This window comes from Urocampus carinirostris, chromosome 1 (assembly GCF_059441175.1).
Source record: "Urocampus carinirostris isolate Australia breed hairy pipefish chromosome 1, RoL_Ucar_1.0, whole genome shotgun sequence".
Taxonomy (NCBI): Eukaryota; Metazoa; Chordata; class Actinopteri; order Syngnathiformes; family Syngnathidae; genus Urocampus; species Urocampus carinirostris.
In genome coordinates, this window is record NC_142349.1 from 860001 (window position 1) to 878981 (window position 18981).

Consider the following 18981-nt stretch of genomic DNA (forward strand, 5'->3'; position numbering starts at 1 on the left):
GGGAACTTAACCCAAAAGTTTTTTGGGAACATGTTGTACAAGGACCCATCCGACTAAAATGGTAATTCTCATGAATTCTGCGTTTCTTGAATATGAGTTAGGAAAAAAAATCTCCATCTGAAGGAGGCCATTTTGTCAGTCACATTGTGCTTTTGATTACGTGTTCAGGGAAGTAGAGACACGTTTTGAATGTAAATGCGCTAAGCCGTTCCAAACCACAAAAAGGTAGAGTATGATATATATATTTGTTTAAATAATAAAAGAGCATCAGAACAATATATGCTAAACATGTTAAAATTAGATTAGTGGACATAAAACCAGAGGCACATAATGTAAAAAAACAAACAAAAAAAAACAATAAAAAAAAAAAAACAATAAGGAAATAACAAAAATATTAATTTACCTATTTGCCTCGCGTTTCATGAAGACTAATCAAATGTCCTTTGCTTTTGCGTGGGGCAACCTGACTTTCCAACACTTTTTCATGTGATTCTTTTCCACAAAATCCCAAGACCTCAAGGAAGAGCATGCTGGGATATACGCATGCACGCTGGTTTACCAGGCAGATTTTAAGCAATACCCAGTTTATTTTCATCCGGTAGAACTCTGTGGGAGTGGCAAATAGCAGAGCATACTGTACTGTATTTTTGACTTTGTGTCCAAAATGCCTTTGTAACTAGAGGTAATATTTTTCCCGTTCCAAAAACATGCATTTCAGGTGAATTGGCCGGTCCAAATTGTCCCTAAGTTTAAACGAGCGAGTGAGATGTCTGTCCCCGAGTGCCCTGCGATTGGCTGGCAACCAGTTCAGGGTGTCCCTGCCCACTGCCCGATGATTGCTGGGATGGGCTCCAGCACCCCCGCGACCCTACTGAGGATACGCGGTGTAGCTAATGAGATGAGATGAGATGAGATGAGATGAGATGAGATGAGAATAGAATAGAATGGAATAGAACAGAACATTTATTACCTTTACTATCATTGTTACAAAATTATTTGAACATATTGTGACAACACAATTGGACGTGGCACTCCAGTTACACATATAGACTGTATAAGATAATAGATTTTAAAAAGAAGATAAAAAGATAAAAATAATTTGGATATATATGAGCACAAAATATTTACACAAGAATGTGTGGGCATGTAAAAGCAGAAGATATTTACATTGGGTGTTTACTTACAGGGGATCGTAGTAGTGCAACATTGTGCAAAGTAAGCATAGGCATGAATACAATTTTACATCTGTATGCGGTAGTGTGTTTGCATTGGTATTCCTTCTCAAAGTGTTTGTGGAGAGTTTCACTTTTTTGTGCAGCTTGTATTTAGGGTGGTGGTGGTGGCTCTGGGGAAGAAACTGTCTCGGAGTCTGTTTGTTTTTGTTTTGTGTGACCTGTCGCGTCTGCCGGTGGGCAAGAGGTCAAACAGGTGGTGGCCGGTGGTAGTCATTGATGATGTTTTCTACTCTGCTGAGGTAGCGAGAGCAGCCAATGTCCTCCAAACTGGGCAGAGAGCAACCAAGGATTCTATGGGCTGTGTTGATGACCCTCTAAAGTATTTTCCTGTCTGCTGCCATGCACCCAGCCTACCACACTGTGATAGAGTACGCCAGAATGCTCTCCACTGTGGCTCTGTAGAAAAACACCAGCAGCTTCTGTTCCAGATTATTTTTCCTGAGCACTCTCAGGAAATGAAGCCGCTCCATGGCCTTCCCTACCACAGCTCTGGCGTTTGCAGACCAGCCGAGGTCGTCAGAGAGTTGGACACCTAGGAATTCGAAAGAGTAGACTCACTCTACACAGTCCCCATTGATAACGAGCTGTGCTGGGTCCTTGCTTTTCCTCCTGAAGTCCAGTATGACTTCCTTTGTTTTTGTGGTGTTCAATAGGAGGTTTTTTTTCGAACACCATGTTGTCAGGGACTCCACCTCATCCATGTACGCTGGCTTATCCCCTTCAGAGATGAGGCCGACCATGGTAGTGTTGTCGGCGAACTTAACAACTGTGTTTATAAGGTGGGTAGAGGGTGAAAAGCAGGGGGCTTAGTACACATCCCTGGGGGGAGCCGATTCTCAGTGTTAGGGTGGGAGAGACGTGGTGGCCAAGTTTTTCGGACTGTCGGTTTGAGTATCCAGAACAATGATTACCCAACTTCACAAACTGTTGCTGTCCTTTCAAATAATTATTTACCCAGTCTAATACTGTTCCTCTTATCCCATATTTTCCCAGTTTATTGAATAATATGTTATGGTTAATTGTATGGAATGTTTTTTTAGATAGGCAAATACTCCTATTGCATATTTTTTGTTGTCTATTGCCTTTGTGATTTCCTCCATTGATTTAAATACTGCTTGGGCTGTTGATGAAACAATACTGACTCTGAAAACTGTTTGTGGTTTCCAAAAATCCATCCATTCTATTGTTGTAAAAACTTTCCAATATGATTAAGAATTGTGGCAATAATGACACAGCTCTGAGGTTTGTGAAGTTGTGTTTGCTTCTGGTTTTGAATAACAGATTGACGATGGCATTTTTCATCTGATTTGGGAATGCTCAAGGCTGTCAAGCGAATTGCAGATTTAAGCTAGTGGCTTTGATATGGGACAGTGCTTATCATATAATGAAATAAATATTGTCAGTAATTCACTGTCTGTATTTTTTACATTTATGTTTTGTCCCAATCCTATTTCTTTAATTCATGCTTCAAAGTAGCAATTGCCTCTTCTGTCCTTATTTTGTTTGGCTGTTTGTGCCCCCCTATTTCATTTCTACAATAATGTCATATCGGGGGCCGGCCGGGCACAGCCCGAAGGGACGACGTGGGACCCTCTTCCCATGGGCTCACCACCTGTAAGAGGGGCCAAAGGGGTCGGGTGAGTAAAGAGCTGGGCGGCGGGGGCCTTGGTGCTACGATCCCCGGCAACAGAAACTGGCTTTTGGGACATGGAACGTTACCTCTCTGGCAGGGAAGGAGCCCGAGTTGGTGCGTGAGGTTGAGAAATTCCGACTAGATATAGTCGGACTCACCTCCACGCACGGCTTGGGCTCTGGTACCAGTCCTCTCGAGAGGGGTTGGACTCTCTTCCACTCTGGAGTTGCCCGTGGTGAGAGGCTCAGAGCCGGTGTGGGCATATTAGTTGCTCCACGGCCCGGCGTCTGTACGTTGGGTTTCACCCCAGTAGACGAGAGGGTAGCCTCCCTCCGCCTTCGGGTGGGGGGACGGGTCCTGACTGTTGTTTGTGTTTTTGCACCAAATAGCAGTTCAGAGTACCCACCCTTCTTGGAGTCCTTAGAGGGTGTACTTGAGAGCGCGCCCCCTGGGGACTCCCTCGCAGTGCTGGGAGACTTCAACGCTCACGTGGGCAATGACAGTGAGACCTGGAGGGGCGTGATTGGGAAGAACGGCCCCCCTGACCTGAACCCGAGTGGTGTTTCGTTATTGGACTTCTGTGCCCGTCATGGTTTGTCCATAATGAACACCATGTTCAGACATAAGGGTGTCCATATGTGCACTTGGCACCAGGACACACTTGGCCGTAGTTCGATTATCGACTTTGTTGTCGTTTCGTCGAACTTGCGGCCGCATGTTCTGGACACTCGGGTGATGAGAGGGGTGGAGCTGTCAACTGATCACCACCTGGTGGTGAGTTGGCTTCGATGGTGGGGGAAGATGCCGGCCCGACCCGGCAGACCCAAGCGTGTTGTGAGGGTCTGTTGGGAACGGCTGTGCCATCGACACTGTGTATAGTGCCGATGGAGCGCTGCTGACCTCGACCCGGAACGTTGTGAATCGGTGGGCGAAGTACTTCGAAAACCTCCTCAATCCCACCGACACGTCTTCCTCTGGGGAAGCAGAGCCGGAGGACTCTGGGTTTGGCTCTTGTATCACTGGGGTTGAAGTCACCGATTTGGTCAAAAAACTCCTCGGTGGCAGGGCCCCAGGGGTCGATGAGATCCGCCCGGAGTTCATTAGGGCTCTGGATGTTGTGGGCGTGTCAGGGTTGACACGCCTCTGCAACAACGCGTGGACATCGGGGACAGTGCCTCTGGACTGGCAGACTGGGGTGGTGGTTCCCGTCTTCAAGAAGGGGGACCGGAGAGTGTGTTCCAACTGCAGGGGAATCACACTTCTCAGCCTCCCTGGTAAGGTTATTCAGGGGTACTGGAGAGGAGGGTCCGCCAGGAAGTCGAATCACGGATTCAGAAGGAGCAGTGTGGTTTTCGTCCTGGCCGTGGAACAGTGGACCAGCTCTATACACTCTGCAGGGTCTTTGAGGGTGCATGGGAGTTTGCCTGTCCGGTCTACATGTGTGTTGTGGACTTGGAGAAGGCATTCGACCGTCTTCCTCGGGAGGCCCTGTGGGGGGTGCTTCGGGAGTATGGGATACCGCACAGTCTTATCCGGGCTGTGCGGTCCCTGTATGCCCGGTGCCAGAGTCTGGTCCGCATTGCCGGCAGTAAGTCGGATTTGTTCCCGGTGGGGGTTGGGCTCCGCTAGGGCTGCCCTTTGTCACAGATTCTGTTCATTACTTTTATGGACAGAATTTCTAGGCGCAGCCTTGGTGGGGATGGATTCCGGTTTGGGGGCCTCAGCATTGCGTCACTGCTTTTTGCAGATGACGTGGTGCTGTTGGCTTCCTCAGGCCGTGATCTTTAGCTCTCGCTGGAGCGATTCGCAGCCGAGTGTGAAGCGACCGGGATGAGGATCAGCACCTCCAAGTCCGATGCCATGGTTCTCAGTCGGAAAAGGGTGGTATGCTCCCTCCGGGTCGGGGAGGAGGTCTTGCCCCAAGTGGAGGAGTTCAAGTATCTTGGGGTCTTGTTCACGAGTGAGGGTAGGATGGAACGGGAGATAGACAGACGGGTCGGTGCAGCGTCTGCCGTCATTCGGACCCTGTACCGGTCCGTCGTGGTGAAGAGGGAGCTGAGCCGAAAGGCAAAGCTCTCGATCTACCGGTCGATCTACGTTCCTACCCTCACCTATGGTCATGAACTTTGGGTCATGACCAAAAGAACACGATCCCGGATACAAGTGACCGAAATGAGTTTCCTCCGTGGCTAGGTTCTCCCTTACAGATAAGGTGAGAAGCTCAGTTATCCGGGAGGGACTCGGCGTAGAGCCACTGCTCCTCCGCGTGGAGAGGAGCCAGTTGAGGTGGCTCGGGCATCTAATAAGGATGCTTCCTGGACGCCTCCCTCGGGAGGTGTTCCGGGCATGTCCCACCGGCAGGAGGCCCCGGGGGCGACCCAGGACTTGTTGGAGAGACTATGTCTCTCGGCTGGCTTGGGAACGCCTCGGGGTCCCGTCGGATGAGCTGGAGGAGGTGGCTGGGGATAGGGACGTCTGGGCTTCCCTTTTAACGCTGCTGCCCCCGCAACCCAACCTCGGATAAGCGGAAGACAATGGATGGCTGGATGGGTGGATGAATAATGTCATATACTGTGAATACTGGAAAGTGGTCAGAAATATGCCCTGCGACTGGCTGGCAACCAGTTCAGGGTATCCCCTGCCCACTGCCCGAAGATAGCTGGGATGGCCTGCAGCACCCCCGTTACCCTACTGAGGATAAGCGGTGCGGATAATGGATGGATAGATGTTTCAACTGAGTTTTTTTTTTAGTCGACTTGGACTTAAAATTGATTTCAAAAAGGAAGAATAAGTAAACTTGCCTCACGTTGTAGAAACCCTGTGTTTGTGTTTGTGCTGTTACCTCCAATCAGTTCCAAGTCCACCCCGTTTTTTTTTTGTATTGATGATGATTCTTATTTCAATTTATCCAGTTCACCTTCAGTACCTTGGCCTCTTGAGGGTTTTATTGGGCTTGAGTAATTTCTTGCAGTTTTTAGTCCATGTGCCCTGACTTTTTTTCATCCTCCGCAGGTATTCTGCTTTACTTGCAATGTCTTTGTTGGCGTTTGTGAGCCCTTGAGCATCTTGACTTGTTTAAGGAGTGCAACCTTTAGGGTTTGTACGGGTGCTTAAAATCTTTTAAAATGCTTAAATTGTAATGTTGTGTTTTCAAGGCCAGTGAAATGTTTGTATTAAGGATGAAGTGTTTGAAAATGCTTGAAATTATTTCGATCGCCATGTCTCCTGGCAGTCTGACTCGATAGACCACGCTTTTAAATGAAGCAAAATGTAAAAAGTGTGTGTAAAAATGACGCAGATTGTAGCTTTACAGAGTTGTCATGTGAAGCGTTACTGGCCCCTACTGTCACATTCAAGAGGACAGGTTTATCAGAATAGTCTTGGAAAATCATTTTCTTTTCAGAGAAGCTTTTTTTGGGCTCGACTCATTGGCTCTTTTGGCTCCCAAATCGATCCTCAAATTTTTGTTTTTGTTTTTTTCACGGGATTTTATCAATAAGAACAAAAAATTATGCACCAAATTATTTTGTAATTAGTAATTGTATATGTTTTAAGAAATTAATCAAGCTTAATGGAACCCTCAAGAGGGGAACCCTGCAAAACCCCTAAAATACAGATCTAAATATTTACAGATCTACAACATTTAAAAAACAAAATAAACTGTTTACACACTGAACAGATTTAAAGTCAAACAATACAACATCCCATAGAAAGGCAAAACAATGAAATATAAATTAAACATATTAACTCTTTGGTGCCATAAATGAATGATAAAATGCAAAAAATTAAATTAAATTAACCATTGTATTTTCACCAATTTAAACACAGATCTCCTTAAAAAAAAAAAAAATACATGTTAGAATTAGTAAAAACCATAACCAAAATATCCTACATCACTAAATAACAATCTATTAGTGAGCTTCTGAAAAGACCCCCACTCGCACAGCTATGCACACTTTTTATGCCATTTGTTTAATAGACCGGCCCCCCGTGAGAATGTGTTTTCTACTATCTGGTCCCAGAGCTCAAATTAATTTGACAATATATGTGGATATGCACCTTTGGCATTTCAAACCCAGTAGGGCTAATCAAGAGTACTAATTTGAGAAACTTTTTTTATTCTCTTTAAAGGGACAGTGTGTATTATTTGACCACTAGATTTCACTGTATTGTGTAGTGCGACCGAAAACTGTTGGAAAGCACCAGGAAAATACAAACCATGGAGACTCAAAGTGAACACCTCCTTTTTTCTGCTCAGTCTTTCGCAAGGTTTTGGGTTCCTATAGCATCAAGATGAGGGACAAATATGACAGCTCCTTTTAGATGAGGCTCATGATTTGTAAAAGGAACGCAAAATTTTCAACCTACAAGCACTCAAAAAATGCACGTTATCGAAATGTTATGCATTTTTGCCTTTTGTTTAAATCACTATTGCTTTTTAATACAATGATTTTTCTACCACTGAAAGGCGCTAAATAATACACACTGTACCTCTAACTAGTAAAAGTAGAGTAGAATCGAATCGAATCGAATAGTATAGAATAGAATAGAATAGAATAGAATAGAATAGAATAGAAAAGCCTGTTTTTCTTTGTTTTAAGCATCTACCACAGGGTATCGGGTCAAAGACGTCGTGGCCAGGTTGAGAATAGTCCCTTATTATTGTTGATGGCTTTGCTACAGAATCGCAAGATGTCGATGTCCACCAGACTAGGTAGAAAGCAGCCACTGATCTTCTTGGATGTGTTGATTACTCTCTGTATGTTTTCACTGTCTGCTGCCGTGCAAGGTTATCAAAAAGATATTTGTTGTCAAGATGTAACTAAATCTTAATAATTACCGTAAATTCCGGACTATAGAGCGCACCTGATTATAAGCCGCACCCACCACATTTTAAGAGGAAAACCGATTTTGTACTTACACAAGCCGCACCTGTATATAAGCCGCATGCGCCCACATTAAAATATGTAACACAAACACAAAACTAACCCAACCCAACTATAAGTCCCGCGATTGAAACTAAATGTCTTTCATTAAAGTACACAGTCCAAAAATCACAACCGGCAAAATTAACGGAAAATGATACCGGTAATTAAGGTTTGATGCAGACCTGCAGAGTCCGGGTCCCGTTGAAAGTAATCCAAGGAAAAAAGTGTATAATTCCAAAGGTAAGGATGGGAAAAATATATATCCACTATTGTCCACCGCGTCCACAAACAAGTCTGTCTGTTCCTCACCTTTACCGGTCCCCACTTCGTCACCCCGCGTTTGTTCCGCCCCTCCTTTTTCATTCACCCGTGCAAAACTTTTCAGAATAAGTGTCTAAAATAAATAGTAATAAATACATTACAAAAATACTGATTGATTGATTGATTAATGCTCCAGCGAAGGTCGGGGGGTACAAAAATATACAGTTGCAAATACATATTATACATGGTTTACACATATTTACAAAGAAAGACGGTACACCGAGAGAGTTTTCAAAGCTTTAATAACAATAATATAACTTTCATCCCTAACGGTGCCTGTGACAGGGCAGTTAATGGTAGCAACACACTAGCAACACGCTCGCAACACAGTAAACGGGTCTGGTAAAAAAAACATACCGTACTTGTAAAAACCATGGTTAACCGTCCTCATCTTCCTCCTTAGAACTGAAGCCATCAAAGTCGTCTTCCTCAGTTTCGGAAAGAAACTTTGTCATATAGAGGTCGTCCCACGCTCTCGCAGCCTCACTCGCGCTGTCACTGTCGCTGGAACTCTCATCCACTCCTGATTCTGTGCCCTCTTCTCCGTCACGTAGCAGACTGGCTTTTCGGAACCCGTTGGTGATGGTGGATTTTTTTATGCTGCCCCAAGCTGTCAGGATCCACTGGCAGACTTGCGGAAAAGTTGCCTTTCGCGTGCGGACAGTTTTAGTGAAAGATTTCTCGCAGCTAGTCATCCAATTCTCCCATTCGACACGTAGCGCCACTTTCAATGCACGATTCACACTAATATCAAGCAGCTGCAAATACTTCGTTGTGCCCCCAGGAATCACAGCTGGAATGGAGTTTGTCCTCTTGATGGCTGCTTTCACACAATCTGTGATATGTGTCCTCATGCTGTCCAGTTTACGCTAATTTAATTTATGCACAAGCCAAGAAGTTGCAGTCTTCCTCGGCGCATATATTCCACCGGTCTAAATCTTACCTTTTGTACTCGAGTGCCGCTGGCGGCCGTTAGAAAAATTACATAAATAGGCCGCATCGGCTTATAGTCCGGAATTTACGGTAGTCAAAGTCTGAGGGACCAAGATGATGACAGTCATAACTGGCTATTAGAAGTGAACTAGATTCTAAGCAGGAGGATCATTTCTCACTTGGTGCTTCATTATTTTCAGAGCTGTTGCCTGCATTGCTGTCACAAGCATCACTAAATTTCAAAGCCCTAACATGTTGAGAACAAAAAAACGCTACCTAAAATCAGTGTCTAAATCTCATACAGAAAACACTGATACTTTTTTACCGATGAAGTCTCCGCTAAATAGACATACATTATCAAACCACTGTAGTTCAGTACTTCCAAAAATTGAATGAGTTCTCCTCTAGAACCCATGACTTATTTCCACCTTTTGATCATTATCTTACTGCATGATAAAAAACTCTCTTAAATACATTGTTTAATGGTAAATCCACAAGACAGCCATTGCTAACTAAAGTACATTTGCTTACATGGCTATTCGCATGAAATGTTCATTTAGTACAAATTTTCTTAAGGGGCCGGTCACACAGCCGTTTGCGGCTGAATCACGGCTAAAATTTTGCGGGGTTTTTTTTGCCCGTGGTTGCCCGCGATGGAAAATGCGCAAAATTGGCCAACCCGCTGTTTGTTCATCGGTGGTATGCCCGCAAAACAGACGCCGGCGACTGTTCCGCTTCCCCATCGCGTCATTTCCGCGTCATTTTCTCGTGTGGACCACGGGTATAAAAGCTCCCGAGCCGGTGTTGTGCCCAAATCCGACTCCTACGCAAAATCCATTCATTTTTATTTTATTATCTTGTTATGAAATGAAAAGAAATGTCAAGAAATAAAAATGGATTAAGACAAGGTCACTACGGTGACGGGGATCCATGTTCACCCCTTGACGTCTCGAGCACAACTGACGTGTGCCCCCAAATCGCGCTGTATATACGCGGAGAAAGGCGTTTGACCGTCACACGCGTAACACGCTAATTTCACGTAATAACACCGCGATACAGGCGCAGAACATGCTATTATCATGCTCCACCCACGATTACCCGCTGAAATTTCCTGTCCTACCCATGTGTAACCACGCCCTGGCCGCGGCCAGAGCACGTCGTTCCGCATCATTTCCGCATCATTTCCGCATCATTTCCGCATCATTTCCGCATCATTACCTCGTGTGCCGCCCGCGGTTAACACGTGCTCAAAGTTTTGAGCAGCTCAAAACGTTTTCGCGCGGCCAACTGCGTGTGAATTTCCGACCGCGAGTAAAGCACTGCTGTATCTCGTCTATATGGCGGTCTCAAAGCGTCCAACAGCGCCCAACAGCGTCTGCTTCGCGGCCAGAAATTTCTGACCGTGGTTCAGCCTCGATACGCCCGTGAAAGGCTGTGTACCCGCGCTCTAAAGAATTGAGCAGCGCAAAACATTTTCGCACTGCCACCCGCGCGCGAATTTCCGACCGCGTGTTAAGCACTGCTGTATCTCGTCTGTATGGCGATCTCATGGCGTCCGCCTCACAGGCAGAAATTTCTGGCCGTGATTCAGCCGCAAACTGCTGTGTGACCGGCCCCTAAGGAACATGACAAAATTTGAAAGAACATCGCTGTCATTTTAAACCTTTAAAAAAAAAGTACTACCCAAATCTCACGTGTTGCTTAATTCAAAGCAATTAATCTCAATGTTTAAAACTGTCTAATAATTTGGGACTGTACATTTTATTGTATGACAAGTTTATTCTGTTTGTAATGTTTGGCACCTGCAAATAAGTTGTCATAGGATGGCATTTGGTTAGATTCTTCCACTATTGTGCACCAATTATGCTACTGTTCTTTGATTTCTACACCCATTAGGTCTATTTGCTCCTTTTTACCTTGAAAATTTAATAAAACGAGATGGCTCAGAGGAAGCCCTCAGAACTGGTGGGAATTCCTTATCTTAAGCTTCTCTCACTGTCCTTTCTTGCAATTCAAAAAGCCATTTATGTCTTCTCTGTTTATTTTGAGTGTTTATTACAGTTTAATTTAGCCCGGGCTTGAAAAGAGATCAATGTCAGAACTCATGTATAATACAAAAAACCATATGATACTTCAACTAATCTGCATCACTTTTCGTTAGGAATTAAAGTGATTGGAGGTGTGAAGGAGCTAACTGGAGAGGAATTTGGAGTTTTTGTAAAGAGGATTTTACCTGGTGGCCTTGCTTCAAGTGACGGTAAGCCAAACCTCACTTTGCATGTTCTACTTATTTCATACATGACCATATTTCTTTAATTTATTGTGGACAAAGAGTATCACTCATGTTTAATTCTCTGCATCCTTTGCTATTGCGGAGTAATGCTATATCGATGTTCTCATTTGCCCGCGTCCTTGCGTCCTAGTTGCATAATTTTTGCTGGGGACGCATAGTGTCAAATCAACGTGCGTCCCCGGGATGCAACTTTTTGGACACTAAATTGTCATTATTCCCCATTTTTTATTAACAAAGATTTACCACACTCCAAACTTTTGTCAGGCAGATCCGCCATTGTTGTTTTGGTCTCGCGTCGATCTCGGCAAACGAGATCTCGTTGTTTCGAAAAACAGAAAACTATGCATCCGGAAAAACGGTTGGTATTAGGTGCAAATCAACAAAAAATTGGTAATTTCTTCAGTGTCAGTAATAAGTCGAAACATAATACAGAAAGTGGTAACAACGGCAATAATTCTGGCACGAGAAATTCTTCCGAAGATCGCGCAGGCAAGGAAAAACGTGTGTTGAAGCGAACTATTCGATGAAAGAAAATAAGCAAAAGAATACTCCTATCAAGAAAAGGACTTTTCTGCCAAAATGGCCTAAGCTATATTCCTGATACGCTATGAGGAGCATGATAATGGAGGATACATGTTCTGTGATGCGTGCACCCAGCAACACAACAACACCAGCTTATTAAGGTGCATCTTACCAAACAATTGGACCTTGAGAAGGCATTACAACTGTGGTGGGACAGCAAACCACAAAAAATATATGAAATGAAAAATCTGAAGTGATTAAAACTGCATGAATATATAGACTAAAATTTCAGCAATACTATTTTGTATAATGTACAATATTTTTGAGAACTGAAAAATCTGAAGTGATAACTGCTTTGTATAACCAATTAAGTGTTATGATTAAAATTGAATAAAAATAGATTTATATTATATATTTGGCGCCGATTTAAATTTTCAACCTCGATAACACTAAATTTTGGGGACCCATAGATCTTTTCAGAGGTAAAATGAACACTGTATATTTACATCATAACTCTTCATGTGTTGTTCTTTAGAAGTATATATATGAGCAAATTATTTTGTCAGCATTAAAATGCTGAGAACACATTTTTCATTATGGTCTAGTATGTGTTCAACAAACCTATTCTATACATAATCTGGGAAATGCTGTCACTTGATTAAGGGTAATTGTCCGACTGATCCTAAGCTGAGAGTGATAACTTATTATCTGACTTCTGAAATTGTACAGAATGTTCAAAGCACACCAATGTTCCCTCTAAGCTGCGCCGTGCACAATTGTGCACTGCCCAGAGCGTCTGAGCACACAAGAAGAGCCATCCTGCACATATAAATCAGGGCTCCAAATTATGAGATGAATTATTAGCAAATTCGATCAGAATTACAGTCCATGCAGGCAAAAACAATGCAGGTTCCTTCTGCAGTGCTTTAAGTGCAGTGTTTTGAATGCAATGACAGCACAGGATTAAAAAAAGTAAAATAAGCACGCATGTGAGCGCGGGTTTTTGCGAGTAAAAGGGAGGCGGCAGGTGGGGTCAGGGAGTTGTAGTTTGCTTTTAGAAAGATCTGTTATTTTTGTATCATATTTTTATCACAAAGATGTTAAGATATAGGGAAACAAATGTGGTTTACTTGAATTTTTGCCTGCACAGTTCAACAACGTAGCTATATGACCTTTCTTACCTTCGTGCCTTCTTCAATATTGCTGTGCAAGTTTCTGTCATTTTTAGAGAAGCGGCTCTTTCGGCTCAGCTCCCAAAAAGAAGCTCTTTAGGCAAACACTGCAGCGTAGGAAAAAAAACTTTTATAATGATATTGTTACCTTTAGTTATAAACAAAGTTCATGTGCAGCACCTTTTGAATAAAAGCATTGCTTGTAAAAGTCCTCCTTGTTTTTCTTTAGTTTTACAAGTCTCTTTGTCACAATGGAGATCACTGCTAGTTTTTGAGATAAAGGCCGTGCAATGTGACACTTTTGGGATGACAGCTTTTGAATTGCTTTTTACTTGCTATATATACTACTTCTTCTATTGATTGCCTCAAGGGAGTGCACCGAAATCACTAATCCTGGTCTCACTATCACCCCCTAACACAGGGGTCGGGAACCTTTTTGACTCAAAGAGCCATAAAAGCAAAAAATATTAATTTTATTTTGGGAAAGAGCCACACCATATATTATGAGACAAATTTACTAAATTGCTAAACCCGCGCCCCAGACAAAAGCTTAGTCTTCAGCACATTTATTTTTGATGATTTGATAAAAATTATGAAAAGAGAATAATGCCAGAGCCCCTGTCCCAAAATCAACAAACATACCACTTTAAACTTGTCTCTTTCTTGCAATTACTCAAGATCGGTTGAACTCATTTTGACCCTTTTCTTCATACATATTGGTTTCAAAACCAGATGCAAGCAGTTATTGTGTAAAAACATCACAACATTCTGCAAATAGGGAGCCTGATGAGCTCACTTTTGGCGCAGACGGCGTAGGGCGAGAGATGGGAGGGAGTGCTTGCACTTTTTGCATAGCTCCACCCATCCCTCCCACTCACCCAATCAAATGACTAAGTTCTCTTCCGGTGTTTTGGCGTATTTACAGTTCTGTGGATTCATCATAAGGTATCTGAACACTGAACACAGATTATATAGTGAACTTTTATATAAAGGATTCTTTAGCGTTGGACAGCCAAAACGAGTTTTTTTCCCCCCTTTTTTGTGTTACACCTTGACTGTAAATTGTAGTGAAAAACGTGCCCTATATATACTGCAAAGTAAATCCTTGTTATTTAGCTTTGGTTTGGCTTTGCGTGTACCTGAATAGAATAGACAACTCAAGTTTTGAACAAGATGGAGAAATTTTGCATGCAATCCAATTTGTCTCTGAGCCACAGATACTCATAGAAAGAGCCATATATGGCTCGCGAGCCATAGGTTCCCGACCCCTGCCCTAACACCTCAGACATGCAATTCTTCTGTCATCCCTTTGGAGGCTGATAGTGAGATAGGTGGCTTTCGGCAGCTTCTCAATCTTGGTATTTGAACGGCAAGTGAGAAAATTCTGCAATTCTGAATAAGAAAATCCCCAAAATTGTGGAGTTAAATGACAAAAACGGACTCATAGTGAATCTACCTACCTACCTACCTACCTACCTACCTACCTACCTACCTTGGTCATATCCCTAAAGAGGGGTGACCGAAAATAAAAGGGAAAAAAACACGTAAACATTTTTGGACCATGGCCAACCAACAGTCGGCACAATCACACTCTCATACAGTCCCCGCTTAATATTATACTCTTGTTGCTCATCACTCTCCTCAGAGCACCCAAAACCTTGCTTCCTTGATTAAAAGGGTAATTGTAAATTAGGTTGATGTGTTAGCCTTTAGTGAAACAAAGATGGAAAGAAAGGGTGAATTACAGCTTGGAGGTATGTATGGTAGAAGGTCTGGAGTTACGGGTGGACATGCTAGAGAAGGAGTGGCTGAATAAATCTAAATATTTTATATACCGCATTTTTACAACCATAAGGCGCACATAATCACAGCCACAGGGCAGTGTTACGACGGCGTGACATCACAGTTGTAAAACGTGCGTTAGCCGGAGAGATGTGTTGAGTGAGTGACTACTGAAAATAAAAACAACAGTGAGTACAGAGCCGGATTCCAGGTAATTTTTCGAACAAAACGTTGGCGACCAAGATGGAGCTTCCACTCTCTCCTCCGTTCCTCGCCCTGCCGGGCGATACGCCAGTCTCGGTGCCCCGCTAGTTGGAATTGTTTGAAATCTTTATAGAAGCCATGGGGCTCTTCAACACTAGCGACGCGCGAAGGCGGGCAATGCTAATACACTGCCTGGGCTGTGAGGACCAACACATTTTTCGTACCCTCAGACCCGCCAGGAAATTTGCAGACTATTATGTTGCTCTCCAGAAACTTTGGAGCTCCACAGAGCGTCATGGTGCGCCAAATTATTTTCCGGCAGCGTCGACAGCGCCCTGGTGAGTCGTTCCACAGTTACACCGACGACATACGGAGTTTGGCCAGTCTCTGCAAGTTTGGTGAATTAGAGGACAAAATGATTATCTAGCTGAGTACATGACAGACCTCAGACTGCGGGAGAAGCTGTTTTTATAACCGGACGACACGTCACTGTCTTTGGCGGTGGAAATGGCCTTCCAACTGGAGTCAGCAGCACTGTTAGCATCCTGAATAGCTGCCTCGGATCCAGCTCCTCCATCTCCAACTGTTGTTCTCCTGGCCCCAGTCCCCGATAACACAGCACTGCCTGACGACCTCGTGGTTAACGTTGCGAGATGTTGGGCCTCCTCATCACACTGCTCAAAAGCGCCACCGTGCCCGGCGCAAAGGAGAAGATGCCAACATTGTGGTAAGCTCAACAACTTTTCTATGCCTGTGGACGCTAGGTACCACCTAAACAACGCATCTAGCTCCACCACAGTTTACTCGGTGGACGCCAACGTCAGGCCATTCAAGTGGTGCACAATTGAGCTGGACAGCATGTGTTTGTCACTGCTGCTGGACACCGCGGCCAAGTCACTCCTGAATGAGTCCACAGTCCGCATCCTTTTCCACGAAAGACTGTCAAACCAGGTACGGAAGACATGTTTGGTAGGGAACACACCAAGATTGACATGACTGTCATTGCAGCTTTTTCTGTGCGCTATGGCGCTAGAACTCTCCCATCTCTCTTTTTCAAAGTTTCCTGCAAAGGTGCCAACCTCCTCGGTTTCGACCTGTTCTGCGCCCTGTGCTTCTCCATCACGGACAACATGTGTGCTACCATATTGACTGTCTTCACACCCTGGCTAAACCGTTGGCCTTTGCTGTTCACGGAACTGGGGTGCCTAAACCGCCTTCAACCACCAACTGTTGCTGATCTAAAAGGTGGCCCCAATCATCCAGCCAGTACGCCATCTGACCCTTGCCCTACTGGATGATGTGACAGCCGATCTGCAGAGACTTCTGGACGCTGGCATTTTCGAACTAGTGCAGCTAAGCCGTGGATCTACCACCTGGGGGTCGCACGGAGGAAGACCGGTGTCCTGCGCCCGTGCATTGACCTCAGATATACATGACAACCGCTTCTCCAGGGTGTCTGAGGTGCTCAAACATCATAACCTCAAGCTTAATGGTGAGAAATGCATCTTCTCCGTGCCAGTCATTGAGGTTGTGGGGCTCTGACCGCAGACGGCCTCAGCCTGCTCCACTCAAATGTGGAAGCCATCCTGCGCCTGCCTGAGCCCTCTTGCCCTGCACAGCTACCTCATTCCTGGGCATGAGCGTTCTACCTGTGTTTTTTCCACACTACTCTGAGACTACGGCGACGCTCCATGCCCTTCTTAAGCAGGATGCTCCCGGGTCAAGGGGACCCAAGTGCTCCGCAGCAGTCCGTCAGCTGAAAACGCATCTCACCTCCCCTCCAGTATTTGCCCATTTTGACATTCAGAGCCCTACGCTCATGACCTGCGACACGTTGAACACAGCAATAGTGGTAGTCCTTGTCCCAGCTCCCCAGGGGGGTCCGAACGTTCCGTAACATTTCGTCTCACGATCTCTGACTCCCAGAGAACAGAGATATTTTGTGGGGGAAAGTGCTGGCTTGCGTCTGGGCGCCATGTACCTTTACGGGTGGCACTTCACACTCCGGCCCGACCACTAAGCACTAACAGCCTTCCTAGCCAAGACGGGGTCGGGTCACAAGCATCTACATCTGTGGTCAGAGAGAGGACAATCCTACTTTCCATCAGCGTTTACCCCTGGCAGAGATAATTTCGTGGCTGATCTGCGCTCTAGGGCCACGCCCACCTCAACACAAGACACCACCCCAGACAGCTCAGATTCAGAGCTGATCTTCATGCTGCACGAGGCCCTCCAACCAACAGTCTTTCAGCAGGAGCTCCAGATGGCCTCTGCACAGGACCCTGTGCTCGTACAGCTTGCACATTTATTGAGGGAGGTTGGCCTGCAAAGGTGCGAGAGGAGCTTGTTCCGTTTCATCGAGTCAGGGACAACCTTTCCTGCTGGAACAATGACTGCATCGCCCGGGAGCTGTGCACGTTGATCCCTAGTTCTCTAGGTCCTTGTATTCTGAACATGGCTCACGACGGTCACCTAGGCATCGTGAGAGTGAAGCAGCTTTGCAGGAGCCTGGTTTGGTGGCCGGGCATCAATAGAGACATTTGAAACGATGGTGAAGGACTGCACCGCTTGCTTTACCATCGGCAAGACGGGCCCACCCACAATGGAACCTCTGCAGCCCCTTCAGTATCCAAAGATGCCTTGGCTCCACATCATAGTGTACATCTGTGAGGAGCTCTATGGCAATCCTCATCACCAGCAGTTTCTGTTGGTGGCCTTCGACCTCTACACCAAGTGGCCAGAGGTCCTCCCAGTGGGGTCAGTCACCACACACCAAGTCGTCAACTTCCTTTACTCTATTTTTGACTGCTGGGGTTTGCCAGACGCTATTACCACAGACAGGATTTCATGTCCGAGAACAATCTCTTTGAATCAATGCAATCAGGATTCAGGGCTAACCACTCTACTGAGACAGCTCTGATTAAGGTAACCAATGATCTCCTACGGTCAATGGACTCTGGCGCATCATCACTTTTGCTGCTGCCGGACCTTATTGCTGCATTTGACACAGTGGACCGTAATATCTTGCTAGAACGGTTGGAAAAATGAATTGGTCTCTCAGGAAACGTCCTCTTATGGTTCAGATCCTACCTCTCAGATAGGACACACTGCGTTAAATATGGCGAATTGACATCTGAGCCATTTAGTGTTACCTGTGGTGTTCCGCAGGCTTCAGTGCTTGGCCCCCTTCTCTTCATCATTTATATGCTTCCACTAGGTGATATTATTCACAAGTATATTATCAGTTTCCATTGCTACGCAGATGACACTCAACTCTATCTCCCGATGGAGGAATCTGCCACACTAAACTGTGGAAATTTGGAGGCCTGCCTCACTGAGATAAAAGAGTGGATGTCACTCAATTTCCTGCGTCTTAACTCTGAAAAGACTGAAATTTTAGTTATTGGTCCATCTAAGTCCCGTGACTTATTCTCTAAAACCGCTGTGAACATCGACAATTGCCACATCACACAGAGCAATTCACTTAAAAATTTAGGTGTCATTTTCGACCCCGATCTGTCCTTTCAAACACATGTGAAGAAAATTACTAGAACCGCTTTCTTCCATCTCCGTAACATTGCTAAAATTCGTCCTATACTTTCTCAGTCGGATGCGGAAATCATAATTCACGCGTTTGTTACCTCCCGTCTCGATTACTGTAATGCACTACTTTCCTGTCTTCCGATGACCAGAATCAAGAGTCTTCAGCTGGTACAAAATGCTGCAGGGAGGATTTTAACTAGGACAAAAAAGTACGATCACATCACCCCAATTTTGGCTAACCTGCATTGGCTCCCTGTTAGTTTAAGATGTGATTTTAAGGTTCTCCTATTACTATATAAAATCATACATGGACTTTCCCCCTCATATCTTTCAGATCTGATTTGCCCCTATGTCCCGGCCCGAAGCCTTCGTTCCGAGAGCGCCGGTCTCCTGGTGATCCCAAGAGCCAAGAAGT

At 44.9% G+C, this 18981-nt stretch overlaps 1 protein-coding gene across 2 annotated transcripts in view; it reads left to right on the forward strand.

The window, feature by feature from the left end:
• The window catches only part of LOC148373192 (syntaxin-binding protein 4), a 136510-nt gene that overhangs the window by 21821 nt on the left and 95708 nt on the right, over nt 1–18981 (forward strand). For both annotated transcript variants that reach the window (XM_088331308.1, XM_088331391.1), the window contains one exon: nt 11212–11307. In XM_088331308.1, coding sequence (XP_088187434.1) covers nt 11212–11307 — 96 coding nt within the window. The remainder of the gene's footprint in view (nt 1–11211; nt 11308–18981) is intronic.